Genomic DNA, 15,352 nt, shown 5'->3' with positions numbered 1-15,352 from the left:
CAAAATATACATAACTGTTTTTATATTACTAATGAAAGCTATAATATACGCCTTAGACGATTTGTAGTTTGCTGTATGCACGTTCATATATGTAGCGCGCCTCTAGCCGTGTTAATACCGAATGAGCTGAGCATTCTGAGACCAGTGCCGCCAAATGGGAAATATGATATAGCGTAATATAACACAGCAATAAGCTCTAGCACAGCACATGGGATGGTGAGTATAGTGCTTTTCATGAAGGCAGCAAAGTAGATGGTCAATGCGCAAGTACCAAAGAAGAACACAGTAAAAGGGAGTCTCTCCCTAGAGGTTAAATGCTTGATATATGCAACAGGTCCTTGGAATATACCAAAGGCTAACACAAAAAGCAATGAGCCAACAGACCAAAGTATACCAAACTTCCTAGGCTTGATGGCCAATACCGGGAACAGGAACACACATAGTGTGAAACATGCAGCGGAACCCAATATGAAACACACAAACAAGATCAACCTCTCTGTGCGTGACAAGTTAAACCAAGCAGGCTCCTCATCCTGAATAAGGTCTTGTCTGGAAACAGGCAGCCTGGAATAGACGTCTTGAGCCCTTTCATTGATAGAATCTGCCCATGAGGAGAACAGTGTCTTTGCGGACTCGTTGAACCCTTGCGATTGCTGTGCCCGGCCTTGGTTCCACCTGCTCAGCGAGTCCCTAAGCAAATTGACCTGATCGTTGTTATCAGTCATAGTCTGTGTGGATATGCGCAGCTATAGACAAGTGAGTGCATGCCAAGGTCTAGTCCTCCTTCACTGTTATTCCTTTTCAGCCTTCAAAGTCGCTTTCGGTTATGCGATGGCACTTCCAATTACAGAATGTGGAAAGCATATACACTAAGAAAACAGGTCAGCTACATGTAATGAATGCTACTTGACCTTAAATGGTTAGCAATTACTACTTCCAGAGGCTACAAGAGCTATGGTATATAAGCTTACTATTAAACTGGCATGTCACGTGACCTTGTATTTACGCTGTCATGCTATTATGTTGGTCAGTGCTACCTTCAAGCCTTTCCGATGAGTGTCTACAACCCCAGGACTGGTGTTTTATTTGCTTGTATCGAACTTCTAGTTTGGCACTTCACCACTTCAGCTCTGCTTGCCTGTCCAACCATCCCATATATCTTTGAAATATCTAGTCATCGCTTTAACGTGGGAATCACCGAACGGAATTCCTGAAAGGAATAATAAGGACTGTGACGTTGAAGTTAAAAGTGTCTGAGTCTTCGATTTCTTGGCGGAAAGTGCAGAATCTAAGAGTGCAAAGGCTAAGGACATGGAGATTAACAATGAGGACCACGAGCTGCTAGCGGAGATTATGGGCCATGGAGGTGATGGTTCTGAGTTGTTTGGCAACGATGCTGATGTGTTTCTGCGAAATGGCTCTGGGTCTGGTGAGACACAAGCAGGGAATGCTGATGGACTGGCGTTGTATCCGCAGGCTACACCTGCACACCGCCATGAGCAGATGGCTATGATGAATCATGGGAACAGCGAGATGCACTCCTTCCTGGACGATATGTTTACGAATTCTAGTTTGGGCCATGGACAGCCTGTTACTGAGTCAAATCTGACCAAGAACATGATGGGTAACCACTACGAACAAAATTTGGAAAGCGACATTGCATCATCTTTGTACAATAGCAGACACCCCAGTGTGAGTATGGAGCACGGCACAGCGGGACACCCAGAAATGCTGTTCCACCAAAACGACAACAGTATATCGAGTTTCTCGGAGTCGTTCTACGGGTCTTCTCTGGACTCTAGCATTTCTGAAGTATCCTCGATTAACAGTTTTATGTCTGGGAACTCGTTTCCTGCTCCTTTGCCACACCAGATAGATGAAAACTCTATACTTGTGAACAATAACATGTCCCCCTCGGGGTTTCGTGACAGCATAAGACCGGGGAGCTTTTTGTCGACTTCACTGCGGGCCCCAAGTTCTATGTCCCGCCAGATGCGCAACCCGTCATATAATGACTCAGGCATACCTATGACTGTTGGCAGTGTGCCGAAGAATGCAACTTCGCATATGACTCCTGATGAGAAATTGAAACGTAAGAGGGAGTTTCATAACGCAGTAGAGCGCAGAAGAAGAGAACTAATAAAACAAAAGATAAAAGAACTCTCAAAGCTAGTACCACCTTCGTTGTTGAACTATGACGCCGACGGTAATCAAATCAAGTCTAATAGGGGAACAATCCTGGATAAGAGTGTAGAGTACCTAGAATACTTACTATACGTTATAGATATTCAGAAGAGGAAACGGGAAGCATTACAGGAGAAAATTGCCCAATTATCGAGCTTAAGCAGTAGAACAACTGACGATCTGGGTATGGGACCACGCAAAATGACTAATTTACCCCAGAGGATATCTTCACAAGCTACACTTAAGGCAAACACATTCAATGAAGAGAAGATAATTGACACTAGAGGGATCCCTGATACAAGAGGGATTTCAGCATCACAGGCTCATACAGATAACCCATTGGAGGATTTCAACCATAACCATGTCGACTTTAATGCCACCCACACAGATTTCAATAATAATATTAACGATGACTTACAGCAGTTCCTGTCAGGGGACTTAATGGAAGCAGAAGACAACGCAAAGCTAATGTTCAACCCGTAACATTCCTAATGTTCCCAGCAGTTTCTGCTTGATTAATGCAAATATTTTTTTTCATCTTTTACTAGATGATGATGGACATAAAAGACCCCAGTTTCTTTTACATATGTATTTATATAAAATTCTTAAGCCAGTTACTTAGTTCATTGCAAACATGTCAATAATATATTTATGTCAAATGCCCATCATGACTCTTTCATAAATTTGAGCTTAACGTGAGCTCATCGCTCCAGTAGCACAACACGACCTAACTTTCAAGAGCATCAAAGGTACTCTTATTTCAACACAATATTATTACATGGAGAGTAAGAGAGTTTTAAAAGGCCCAAGGTCAATAGTCTGCTATAAGCTGGTACATTAGAAATGGCATTGATCAAAAAGGCGTTCAATTGGTCCTATGATGAGTTTCTCGACTATTTGTCAGTGAATCCAACAAGAGATGAGGTGACGCATTACAAGGTGAATCCTGACCTAGAAGGAGATGATTCCATAATGAAGATGCTCACAGTGAAGGATTTTGGAAGTATTACCTGTCTGGATTATTCTGAAGCAGAAGTTGGTCTTACTGCTGTTGGTGAAAAGAATGGTTACATGAGATTATTCAATATCATCAATGCTGAGGATGACGGTGAAGAGCATTTCAACCTTGGTGCCAGAGCCAAACAACAGCGTACTATAAATGCAGTGGGAATTAATACCAATGGGCTCATAGCGATTGGTCTGGATCGTAACAGACATGATCCGTCCTTGCAGATTTGGGATATCAACTACCAAAGCACAGAATCTGACATTATCAACCCAACATTTTCCTATTGCACCAACGAAAGTATTGTATCACTAAAATTCTTGAATGATACCAATATATTGACCTCAAGCACAAAATTTCTCAAGGAGATTGACGTCAGATCTCCCAATTCAATCTACCAACACCCAACGAGACTAACATACGATATCAAGCTTAACCCTTTTAATGATTGGCAGTTTAGTACATATGGTGATGATGGAACTTTAGCAATTTGGGATAGAAGGAGACTGGTGAGTAATGTCTCTAATGGTAACTTAACATTGACGACACCTTTACTTACTTTTGAGAAACTGGTTGGTGCAGGATCAGCCTCTAGGAAGTATATGAATTCCTGTTTCAGATGGTCCCCTATCAGAGATAAAGAATTCTCCACCCTGTATCATGGAGACACTATTAAAATATGGAGACTGGGTTCTTACGTCAATTCCGAAGTCTCTGAAGATTACGAGAGTTTTTTTGTATCAACAGTTCATGATATTGAAACGCCTTATGATAGAGTTGCTACTTTCGATTATATCTCTAAAAACAACAAGGATGCAAGTTTTCTGTGTATGAGGCAGTCAGGTACGGTTTATAGAATGTCGATAGACCAGAACTATACCAACTCTAAATTCAATAATAGGAACACTCTCCTATTATCTAATTCAAACGGGCCTGATATCGAGGAGATTGCTGTGGCTCAAGATAAACCTAAGTCAGCACTTGAGAATTTAGGTGCAATACATAAGAATCTATCATTCGAGGATCTTGATTTAAGAGATGATTATGGGAAATCTGAAGATGATACTAATGACGACTACGAAGATGAGGATGTTGACGATGATAATCATAGTAATGTTACTGAACACACAGAGGGAAATGAAAGCAAGCATTTATTACAAGAAGGTGAAGGTAATAATTTATACTGGAAAGCTGAAAAGTTACTTCAAGAAGATATTAGTGTGATTATGAGAAAGAGAGCACAACTAGGATATGGACTTGACCCCATGACAACTGTCGAGATTGTAGATAGGTCGAGGGCTCTTCAGAACTATTCATATATAAGAAATACTTGGAGATGGATAGCCATAGCTAAGACCTCAGATGTCGACGGTACAATGGTATCAGGTGACTTGGATTTGGGATATGAGGGTATCTTAGGTATATGGAATGGTCTAAACGGTATTTCCAATCAAAACCGGCATAGTGAGGATGTTATAATTAGCGATAAACAACTGATACGAGAGATGGATAAAATCATCAGACTGAGAAAGAAAAATAAAGATATTAACAGCTATCATGGGGCCATTGCAAAATTTGCAGACTCACCAAAGTTTATTCAACGGAAGCTGTGTCTCATTATATCAGGATGGGATTTATCACCATCAGACTATCAGGAAAAATATGATATAATTATTAAGAATGGTAACTATGAGAAGGCTGCTGCGTGGGCAATGTTCTTTGGTGATATTCCCAAAGCGATAGAAATCCTGGGTTCTGCTAAGAAGGAAAGATTAAGACTTATTGCTACGGCAATCTCTGGCTACCTAGTCTACAAAGATCAACCAGGAAACAATGCCTGGAGACAGCAATGCAGAAAAATGTCTAATGATCTTGACGATCCCTACCTGCGAGTAATATTTGCATTCATTGCGGATAATGACTGGTGCGATATATTATATGAGCCTGCCATCTCATTGCGTGAAAGATTGGGAGTTGCATTAAGGTTTTTAAACGACAGTGATCTGACCAGATTCTTGGAAAGAACTTCATCTATTGTGATCAATAATGGTGAATTAGAAGGACTGATATTGACAGGTATAACTCCGATAGGTATAGATTTGTTGCAGTCATACGTTATGAAGACCAGTGATATACAAAGCGCTGCTCTAATTGCAGTATACGGATGTCCGCGTTATTTCCGCGATCAAAGAGTAGATGAATGGATCGATACCTATAGGACCATGTTGAACTCGTGGCAACTATTCTCTATGAGGGCTAAATTTGATGTACTCAGAGCCAAATTATCAAAGACTAGCGCAGGAAATGTCACTGTTAATGTCACACCTAGGCAACTATACATTCAATGTTTAAGTTGTAAGAAGAACATCAACAAGCCCATAAGTGCCGAAGCATCAGCAGCCAAGAACAAGTACACACATAAATTATCGCATGATAAAGAGGAACGTAGCGTCAACCACAGTTATTTCTGTCCACATTGCGGTGCACCGTTCCCCAGATGTGCCATATGTCTGATGCCATTAGGTACGTCTAACTTGCCGTTTGTGATAAACGGAATTAAGGGAAACGACCAAGACGCTCACACAGAGGTACACTCCACAGAGCACAGTGACACAGCGGAACCACAAGAAACCAATGTTTACAAGCGTAAGTTAAAGCTGAACGAATGGTTCAGCTTCTGTCTAACGTGCAAGCACGGAATGCATGCAGGCCATGCAGACGAATGGTTCGAAAGACACACAATCTGTCCAACACCGGGCTGCACTTGCCAATGCAATAGATAGTGATATCAGCATCCTAAGCGTATAATATATAGATTTGTAACTATGCCAAAACTAAGAACTTGTTATTTATAGTCGATGCATTTGCATGTCGTATAACCGGATGCTAATAGAGGCTGTACTGTCTCAGGCACCGAGAGGCGGGAATCGAGGAAAATTGGATCAAAAACCGAAACTCTTCCTTCAAAATGAAGGAGAATAGTATATAGAATTCGACTTGATATTTGGGTGGTTTATTGTCAACTGAGGTAACACAAGCTTGGTACGAACATAGCGGCGATTCTATAATTACTGCCTGCTTTCTTTTCATCTTTTCTGGTGTTTTTTTTTCTGTGGGAGTTGGTAACAGGGAAAGGCAAAGTAAACACAAGAGACAGTTGTAAAGCACGGTTGTAGTTAAAGTTGATCTCAGGATAGAGCTCGCGATATAAGGACCGCAAACTACCATTGGCTGTATTTAGCGATGCTGTCACAAGTGGAGCAAGATATCCGGCGGAAGATAGCTGTCGAGGAGAATATCATTAAAGGATCTTCTGCGCTTAAGAAGAAGACTGATAATGTTATGGTTATCCAGAAATGTAACACGAACATACGTGAAGCCCGTCAGAATATTGAGTATCTTGAAGAGACCCTCAAGAAGTTGCAATTGAGTCAGAGTCAGCAAGGTCAGACTGACAGCCAACAGCAGCAAGCCAATGACGACAGTACTGTGACAGAGATTGATAGAGGCCAGGGCTACCGTCAGTTATCGACAATTGCTCCAGAAGAGCATGTCTTTTCTCGGTTAGATTTGGTAAAGTATGATTGTCCATCTCTTGCGCAAAAGATTCAGTACATGTTGCAACAATTGGAGTTCAAGTTGCAAGTCGAAAGACAATACCAGGAAGCTAACAATAAACTAACGAAACTGTACCAAATTGATGGTGATCAACGCAGTAGTTCTGCTGCTGAAGGTGGCGCCTTGGAATCCAAAAATAGAGTCCAACTTCTTAAGAAAGCATTAAAGAAATATCAGGCTATAAATGTTGACTTAGACCAGTACTATAAGCATCATAATGATGAATCCTTAAAAGACATGCAGCCAAAGCTAAGGGAAAAACAATTAACTGGTATGCTAACAATCGGAATCACTGCGATTAGAGATGTGGATCACATTCAGTCGCCATTGTTTGCTAGAAATCCTGAAACTTTCATAACTGTAAAGATTGATGATGTTGTCAAAAGTAGAACTAAACCTTCCAGAAACGATCGTTGGAATGAAGAGTTCTCTATAGAAGTTGACAAAGGTAACGAAATTGAAATTACAATTTATGATAGAGTTAACGAATCTGTGACTCCTGTAGCCGTGATGTGGCTGTTACTATCTGATATTGCAGAAGAGATACGTAAGAAAAAAGTAGGAAAGACAAATGGTCAAGGCTGGGTCCGTGCGGCAAGCATTAAGTCACAGACTGTGCACAACAGTCAGGCAGTAGCAAATAGAACATATGCAAGTGACTCCAGAACCACATCTTTGAATAATAGTAACTCAGATCTTAATCAAGATATGTCATTGTCTCCAACACAAGTAACAACTAATGCATGGTTTGTTCTTGAACCTGCTGGTCAGATTTTATTGACATTGGGTTTCCATAAAACTTCGCAACATCAAAGAAAGAATTTGGTAGGTGGTCTACATAGACATGGTGCAATCATTAACAGAAAGGAAGAAGTTTATGAACAGCACGGTCATCACTTTGTGCAAAAATCATTTTACAATATTATGTGTTGTGCTTATTGTGGTGACTTCTTGAGATATACTGGTTTCCAATGTCAAGACTGTAAGTTTTTATGTCACAAGAAATGTTATGGGAATGTTGTTACTAAATGTATTTCAAAAGCAAGTACGGAAACTGATCCATCTGAAGCAAAATTGAACCATCATATTCCACACAGATTTGAGCCCGTATCTAATAGAGGTACTAAGTGGTGTTGTCACTGTGGTTACATTTTACCATGGGGTAAACAAAAGGTCAGGAAATGTACCGAATGTGGTATCATGTGCCATACACAATGTGCACATCTTGTTCCTGATTTCTGCGGTATGTCAATGGAAATGGCTAATAAAATCTTGAAAACTATCGAAGATACGAAGCGTACACAAGAAAAGAAAAAGAGAAAACCTCCTCAAACAAATGCTTCTGCATTAACCTCCACTTCAACCATGATTGGTAGTTCCGTTCATGATCGTTTGGATTCATCGCCAAGCAAGTCAATGAATGCATCCATTCCATCTATCCCATCACCAAGAAAGCATCCTTATGCTGCTAATCAATATCATGAAAAGGCTGAAGAGCATCAAATGCAAAATCAGAATAGATTGAACAACTATATCGAAGATAATGAAGCATATCTGAAGTTTACTTCTGGTGTTGGAGTTCCTGGAGCATCGCAAGATGTGAAGGCACAAAATATGAACGATGCATATGTTGATCAGTATGGTCATGAGTACCAGCAAGATAACAACGACTCCCAACTGAAAGCAAGTGAGGATGAACTGGAATTATGGAAGCAACATAGAGAGAGAATGGAGAGAGAGCTTCAACAAGAGCAGCAAATGCAGATGAGCTATGATAATAATGCTGAAGGTCAGATAGATTTGTATACTAAACAAGCATCAGGTGATGTAAATATGTTGCCTGCAGTCGACGAGACAGTATCATCACATAACAATCCATTCAGAGATATGAATCATGAGACATTTGAACAAACACAGAATTATGTTGCTAATCAATTACAGGGTGATGTTACAGACATCCGGTCAAGTACTGAAATCATCACCGCAGCAGGTAATAATGTATCTCCTCAGAAGCGTTCCAGTGGTAAGCATAAGAAGAGGGGTTCTAAGCGTCCTAAGGTATCCTTAGATAATTTTGTGCTACTAAAGGTTCTTGGTAAAGGTAACTTCGGTAAAGTTATACTTTCTAGATCGAAGAACACGAATAGGCTTTGTGCCATTAAAGTTTTGAAAAAAGATAATATCATCCAAAATCATGACATAGAAAGCGCTAGAGCTGAAAAAAAGGTATTTTTGTTGGCTACTAAAACTAAACATCCATTTTTAACAAATCTATATTGCTCATTCCAAACAGAGAATCGTATCTATTTTGCGATGGAATTCATCGGTGGTGGTGATTTAATGTGGCATGTGCAAAACCAGCGTTTATCAGTCAGGAGAGCTAAATTTTATGCAGCTGAAGTATTGCTTGCTCTAAAATTCTTCCATGATAATGGGGTTATTTATCGTGATTTGAAACTAGAAAATATACTGTTGACACCTGAGGGTCATATAAAGATAGCAGACTATGGTCTTTGTAAGGATGGTATGTGGTATGGTAACAAGACTTCTACATTCTGTGGTACACCAGAATTTATGGCCCCAGAACTTTTGAGAGAACAAGATTACACAAAGGCTGTTGATTGGTGGGCATTTGGTGTGTTGCTTTACCAAATGCTTCTATGTCAATCACCATTTTCTGGTGACGATGAGGATGAAGTGTTCAATGCCATCTTGACTGATGAGCCATTGTATCCGATTGATATGGCTGGCGATATAGTCCAGATATTCCAAGGTTTGTTAACAAAGGATCCAGAAAAGCGTCTAGGTGCTGGTCCCCGCGACGCTCTTGAGATTATGGAGGAGCCTTTTTTCAGAAATATCAATTTTGATGATCTATTAAACCTACGGATCAAGCCGCCATATATCCCAGAAATTAAATCAGCTGAGGATACTTCGTACTTCGAACAAGAATTCACTTCAGCACCTCCATCATTGACACCGTTACCTTCCGTTCTATCCACGACCCAACAAGAGGAGTTCCGTGGATTTTCATACATGCCAGAAGATCTAGAATTATAGATTATTCGCCAACTAATATTTTTCATTTTAAATGGGCTTGCAGTAATACATGCCTTTGTCCTTATCGTGTAATCCCAAATAACATTCAGCTTCAATACTTATAACTAATTATGTACATTAGATACTTAAAACCTTATTCTGCCAATTACCTACTTATCATGCTACCATCTCGGGTTCGATTACGCTATTAACGTTTTGGTCCGGATTAAGCTTCGGGAGGCGACTTAATTTGCTATTAAGTGTTATATGCCCTATAAAATAGAGGCAAATTAATATAATAGTCAATATATACCAAGATATTTCAATAGAAAAAAACATCAGTATAAGCAAATGGCAAAGCAGGGTCAAGAGGAGCTAACAGTGTCATTTTCAGAACAGTTATTGGATCCCAACCTTAGCTTTCCGGATTATCAGCAGACTACGAGGCAACTGACGTTAAACAGGGCTAGATGTGTTGATCCCACACTAATAGATACCTTTCTAAGGAATTTGAGGCATGGATCAGATGATGTTATCAAACAGAAGCTGAACAATTATAGCAAGCAAACTGAGCACCGAAACGATACTAGATTACAAAAATGTGATTCACTGATTCATCGGGAAATATATCCCAACTGGCAGGTTCGAGATAGTATCATTGATTTCTGTGCCGCACAGGCAACGCAACTAAAGTACGAATTAGATCAACAGAAATCTTCAGAGGTAATAAGGACTACTGTGGATACACGGTTAGACCCATACTCTGTCAGAGACCTTCAACATGAAGAAGAGAAAAAATATAAGCAATGGAATGACTTGAATAATTGGGTTGAAAACAATAGGACCATCGAGGGTATACTCAGAGGCAGCTCAGATCATTTCTTAAAACAGAATTGCGATCAAAATGTTGATTATTTGAGAAAGTTCTGGGATTTGAGCTCTAAATAAATATTACAGCTACGCTATGCCGGACCAATCCATCTGCGGATTAATCTATTTCCTGTACATATTGCATTTATCGAATAAAAATTGATTGGGATGGTATTTATTATTTATGTACATGTCATTTGTAAGAATGTATAATTGAATCAATCGGACTAGTACCGTTCAGCAATTGTTTCATTAAAGTTTGATACACTTCTAAATGTCACATTACCATCAGGTTGCACTGTTGCATAATTTATATAGCTATCAGATTTTGCCTTTGGCGTTTCAACGACTTCTGGAATAGCGTTCTCTACTGTTCTAGGAAGGATATCAACAGTACTGACACTTACGGGTTGTGTAGTCTCATGTGATGTCTGTATAATGATAGTTCTTGGCCCCTTGATCTTTACAAATGCTGGAGAAGTGATATTATGACCATTGTTGTTACTGAATATGACAGTTTTTTTATATACATAGGATATCCAATGCCAAACTGCTTTAGAAGCACGAGCAGCTTCCTTTACAGTCTTTTGCACTATGGTCTGGGATTGCTGCTGTTTGGGGTCTTCAAAAGCAGCTAGTTCTTGAACATTTGAAGTAAACTCTGGTATGTTCGATGCGGCTGTATGGGAGATGATGAATGGATTGTTCTCGATAGCATTCATAGTCTCAGTCTGGCCTTTACCAGAAACTGCAAGGATATTCTGAGCATTTATTACTATATCATCCGTGCTATTCTTCAAATCAATTGAGTATATATCGCCATATCCACCTAATAAAACACTACCGCGCCCAGTAACCACTTGATACTTATGACTATGGGAAAACAGAGCATCACGCTTCAGAGAGCTGCTCAAAGATGCAGGTTTGATATCTAAACTATCGTTCTGTTCAAATGCAATCAGGGAGTCACGCCCCCATACGTTCCAATCTTGAGTACCATCGAGCTCTAATGGGTAAATACTGCGCTGAGGGTCTGTGATAGTAATCCCTTTCGAGTTCTTCGACAATATACTTACGACCAGCTTCAATGCACTCAGCCAAGGCGACCCTCTGGAGATGTTTGGGGCAACCAGGGCACGATTCTCCTTCCCAGAAGTCGTGAGAACGTGGTACAGAGAGCTGTTCCAGGACCGAAACCTGGCTAAATTAGTCCAGAAGTTGACCCATTTGTGACCTATAACCAAACTAGCAGTCTTACCGCTCCCATGCGCACCACCTGCCATCACAGACACCAGGCATCCCTTCCTTATACACATCGGCACAGAGGGCTCCAATGGCAACGATGCCATAAGGGCCTCCTTCCCAACAACTTCAAACCGCGACTTCAACATATGGTCAATCTCTTAGCTACATAAATATTAATTGATACAGAATACACGGAGTTTCACCCCCTCCAGGCTATATATACTGACTTCTCATCACTGGTCTTGCACTTGCTTCACATAGCTCGCACTGCTCAGAGAGAAGATTCTGTCGTTGTTCGTCATGTTCGAGTTGTTGCTCTGAGTCCTGCTCATGCCGTCAAACCCACGAAGGATATTGTGGTAGCTCTTCGAACCGCCGTCAACATCAAAATACTCGCTCTCCTTGTCGTATATCTCCTGCTGCAACTTGTCCAGCTTGTCCTCAAGCTCCTTCCGGTCAGCAAGAAGAGCCTTCAGCTCCTGCTTCACAGACTGATACTCATCACTCATCCTCCAGACACACTACCCTCCAGAGCAAGCCAATACCACACAATTAAACCCAGAAATAGTGCCAATACACACAGCTCATCGCCTTCAAATTGTGCTATTATCCTCGCCCAGCGCTGCTACTCGCCGCCTATTGGCTGAAAATTTGAAAGAAACAAGGCCTGAAAAATCACGTGTGGAATACCCAGTTTCGTATACGGTAACCTGTATGGTGGAGGCCATATAGCAATGGACAGGTTGAGGCCCTTGGCGTAGTGCTGTAGCATATCAGGCGGGCCACATCACCTCTTGAACAGTGTCGTTGGAATGTCATTGATGTGCTCTAGGGGTTCTCCGTGGTCCTCGGGGTCCTCGTCTTCTTCGTCTTGATCGTAACCGTATGTCTCGCCAATGTAGTACTTATCTTTGTGGTTGCTGGTGGTCTGGTCGTCGAAGTCCTCTTCCTCTTGTGTCATCTCGTGGAACTTGTCCACTATGCTCTTGAAGAAGTTCTTCTGTGGTTCCCTGGGTCTCGATGGCAGCGGTGGGCCGTTCTGGCGGTGGGCCGATGGCTGTGCCTGGGCAGGAGCAGCTGCATGTGCGTGTGCACTCCTGCGCTGATCGGTTCTCATGTCTCTATCTGTGGCTCCTCTTGCCGAGGAAGAACCGTCCATGAATAGTGTGTTCCCACGCTGGATCAAGTTGCTCATCGACTGTTTGGTGCGGATCACGTTGGGGGACCTGTTCACTTCCTCAATGCGTTTCTGCAACCTGTTCCGCAGACTCTCCTGAGGCATACCCGCGTACCCAAGCGACTTGCCTACCTCTTCCTCTAGTTGCTTCAACTCTACGCGCGCTTGCTTTAGCTTCTGCTCCAGCTCAAAGATCTCACGCTGCTTCGAGGCCAGCTTGTACAGGCCGTCTTCAGACTTGGGCTCTTCCTTCACCTTAGTGGGACTCGCGATGGGAACTACAGGCCGAGCTCTCTGCTTCACCGGTGTACCCGTAACACCAGCTCCGCCAGCGTTGCTATTGCCAGCGTTGCTGTTGCCAGCGTTGCTGTTGCCATCATTGGCTCCGCTTCCAGTGCCGGCCGCACCACTCGATCCCGAGGTGTCCCCTTTCTGCTTGTCCACTAGCGACAGCTTGTGCAACTCAATTGGATTGCTCACGATACGTTCACTCATTCTTAAAGCACTTACTGAGTCTGGTCCTGGCATTCAAGTACGGTATGATTCCCTTCTGCCTTCCCCAGTTCCTCTCTATTTATACTTTTCTGGAAAAGTTGAAAAACTTCAAAGCGATGAGCTTCGAAGTATAAAAATAAGCTTTTGACACCATTTTAGGCCAGAAACAGCAACGTATAGCCGGCCAATCTGCAGTAGGTGGTAGTTTAGCAGCGACTGCGTGTTCAGAAAGTCATATTTTTGGTTTGGGTCCCCTTTCAAAGCGTTTCAATTGATGGAGTATAGCAGATTTGTGGACTGTTTTGAGCGGAGGAGCTACACCGCTGAGTTTCTGGAGTTTGTGGGGTTTAAGTTATCGAGCGAGCCTCTTGGAGCCACTGCGCTGATACTGGGTGGGTCTCAGGCGAAGCAGGCCCGCTATGGCGACGTGAATGCGCTCTACGATGCCATAGTGCAGATCAAGTTGAAGGAGAGTCTGACCTCGCTGCGGGAGCTGGATCCCAACGCTGCTGTGAAGAAGAACAAGCAGAGGAAAGTACACCAGAGGGTTGTCGATGTGTTTCAGGCACTCACCAATGAGCTCAGAATACTTAATAAGATTCTGGAAAGGTCCGATGACTCTGTCTGGCTGGTGTACCCGGTGTACACTGTGTGCCACGATGTCTCTACGTTCCTGAGAGATACTGGCAAGTACATGCAACTAGAGTCCCGCAAACAGCTCTGGGAGGAGTGCATCAGAGTCATCCACAGGAGTTTTATGATCTGTCTCAATGACAAGAACCCCAATATGCAGGAAAACAAGCGTGGTGGCTGTATCCTGTTTGCCAACTTGGAGATGATGTTTTACAAAATGCTGAGGAACAGGGACATGATGAAGAACTTGATCAAGGTCCTGGAGAGTACAGGAATGACCGATATTAGTAGACAAAGAGATAACAAGGTGCTGAAAAGGCATCGCAGCCAGAAGATTATTTTCAATTATTTCATTGGTGAGTACTATGGTTGTTACTTGTTCCAATTCAACAAGGCCCAAGAGCATTTGCAAGTCTGTGTCTCTGAGTTCCCAGTCAAATACACAAGCTCGAAGTGGTTCAAGAGGATTATACACTTGTACACCCAATTCAGAATGCTCGCTACTTCCAACAAATTGATACATGTAGAATTACCCAGAGAAACAAACGAGAAGTTCGCTAATGCCTACGATAGCGATCTCATGAACAAGTGCTACAAGAACGGTGACACAATAGTGTTCGATGAGTTGATAAAGGAGCATGCTGCTCAATATTTGATAGACGGTACTTATTCGGCGATGTTATTGATAAAAGAACTGGTGTTCCTGCGGCTGGTGAAGGTTTGCTACAAGGTAAATGACAAAAAGAGCATACTGCCACTAGACCTGATAGCTGCAGGTTACAGAATACACTTCAGAAACCACGACAACGAGGAGAACCGTGTCACTACCACCAACCCTCGTAAATTGCAAAAGAAGAACGAGGACTTACTCGATGAGCTCGAGTGTAGGATAGCTAACCTCATTGCCAATGGCAGAATCAAAGGTTACTTGTCACATAGCCAGAGGTGCATGGTTCTAAGTAAAACCGAACCTTTCCCATTGGCATCGTAAGTATTATTACATATAGAGGCATATATACAATTGAATGAGATGACAATGAATAAATGAATATCACATATATTTGGGGTAAGAATAGAGAAGTATA

At 41.9% G+C, this 15,352-nt stretch overlaps 9 protein-coding genes across 9 annotated transcripts; 5 read left to right on the top strand and 4 right to left on the bottom strand.

Annotated features, from left to right (window-relative positions):
- Window positions 1-83: 83 nt before the first annotated feature.
- SFT2 (Sft2p) lies at window positions 84-725 on the bottom strand (the record flags this gene model as incomplete). Its single annotated transcript, XM_449754.1, has 1 exon — window positions 84-725. The coding sequence occupies one exon, from the start codon at window positions 723-725 to the stop codon at window positions 84-86; it is 642 nt and encodes a 213-aa protein (XP_449754.1).
- A 586-nt stretch (window positions 726-1,311) lies between these two features.
- RTG3 (Rtg3p) lies at window positions 1,312-2,667 on the top strand (the record flags this gene model as incomplete). Its single annotated transcript, XM_449753.1, has 1 exon — window positions 1,312-2,667. The coding sequence occupies one exon, from the start codon at window positions 1,312-1,314 to the stop codon at window positions 2,665-2,667; it is 1,356 nt and encodes a 451-aa protein (XP_449753.1).
- Window positions 2,668-3,027: 360 nt separating this feature from the next.
- On the top strand, window positions 3,028-5,973 carry SEA4 (Sea4p; the record flags this gene model as incomplete). Its single annotated transcript, XM_449752.1, has 1 exon — window positions 3,028-5,973. One exon carries the CDS (start codon window positions 3,028-3,030, stop codon window positions 5,971-5,973), a length of 2,946 nt encoding a protein of 981 aa, XP_449752.1.
- A 460-nt stretch (window positions 5,974-6,433) lies between these two features.
- PKC1 (protein kinase C) lies at window positions 6,434-9,868 on the top strand (the record flags this gene model as incomplete). Its single annotated transcript, XM_449751.1, has 1 exon — window positions 6,434-9,868. One exon carries the CDS (start codon window positions 6,434-6,436, stop codon window positions 9,866-9,868), a length of 3,435 nt encoding a protein of 1,144 aa, XP_449751.1.
- A 330-nt stretch (window positions 9,869-10,198) lies between these two features.
- MIX23 (Mix23p) lies at window positions 10,199-10,795 on the top strand (the record flags this gene model as incomplete). Its single annotated transcript, XM_449750.1, has 1 exon — window positions 10,199-10,795. The coding sequence occupies one exon, from the start codon at window positions 10,199-10,201 to the stop codon at window positions 10,793-10,795; it is 597 nt and encodes a 198-aa protein (XP_449750.1).
- A 149-nt stretch (window positions 10,796-10,944) lies between these two features.
- Window positions 10,945-12,108, bottom strand: AIM24 (Aim24p; the record flags this gene model as incomplete). Its single annotated transcript, XM_449749.2, has 1 exon — window positions 10,945-12,108. The coding sequence occupies one exon, from the start codon at window positions 12,106-12,108 to the stop codon at window positions 10,945-10,947; it is 1,164 nt and encodes a 387-aa protein (XP_449749.2).
- Window positions 12,109-12,195: 87 nt separating this feature from the next.
- EAF6 (Eaf6p) lies at window positions 12,196-12,471 on the bottom strand (the record flags this gene model as incomplete). Its single annotated transcript, XM_449748.1, has 1 exon — window positions 12,196-12,471. The coding sequence occupies one exon, from the start codon at window positions 12,469-12,471 to the stop codon at window positions 12,196-12,198; it is 276 nt and encodes a 91-aa protein (XP_449748.1).
- A 278-nt stretch (window positions 12,472-12,749) lies between these two features.
- ACF4 (Acf4p) lies at window positions 12,750-13,634 on the bottom strand (the record flags this gene model as incomplete). Its single annotated transcript, XM_449747.1, has 1 exon — window positions 12,750-13,634. The coding sequence occupies one exon, from the start codon at window positions 13,632-13,634 to the stop codon at window positions 12,750-12,752; it is 885 nt and encodes a 294-aa protein (XP_449747.1).
- A 274-nt stretch (window positions 13,635-13,908) lies between these two features.
- GVI51_M09207 (uncharacterized protein) lies at window positions 13,909-15,258 on the top strand (the record flags this gene model as incomplete). Its single annotated transcript, XM_449746.1, has 1 exon — window positions 13,909-15,258. One exon carries the CDS (start codon window positions 13,909-13,911, stop codon window positions 15,256-15,258), a length of 1,350 nt encoding a protein of 449 aa, XP_449746.1.
- Window positions 15,259-15,352: the final 94 nt, after the last annotated feature.

This window comes from Nakaseomyces glabratus, chromosome M (genome assembly GCF_010111755.1).
Source record: "Nakaseomyces glabratus chromosome M, complete sequence".
Taxonomy (NCBI): domain Eukaryota; kingdom Fungi; phylum Ascomycota; class Saccharomycetes; order Saccharomycetales; family Saccharomycetaceae; genus Nakaseomyces; species Nakaseomyces glabratus.
This window is presented reverse-complemented; position numbering and strand designations above follow the sequence as displayed.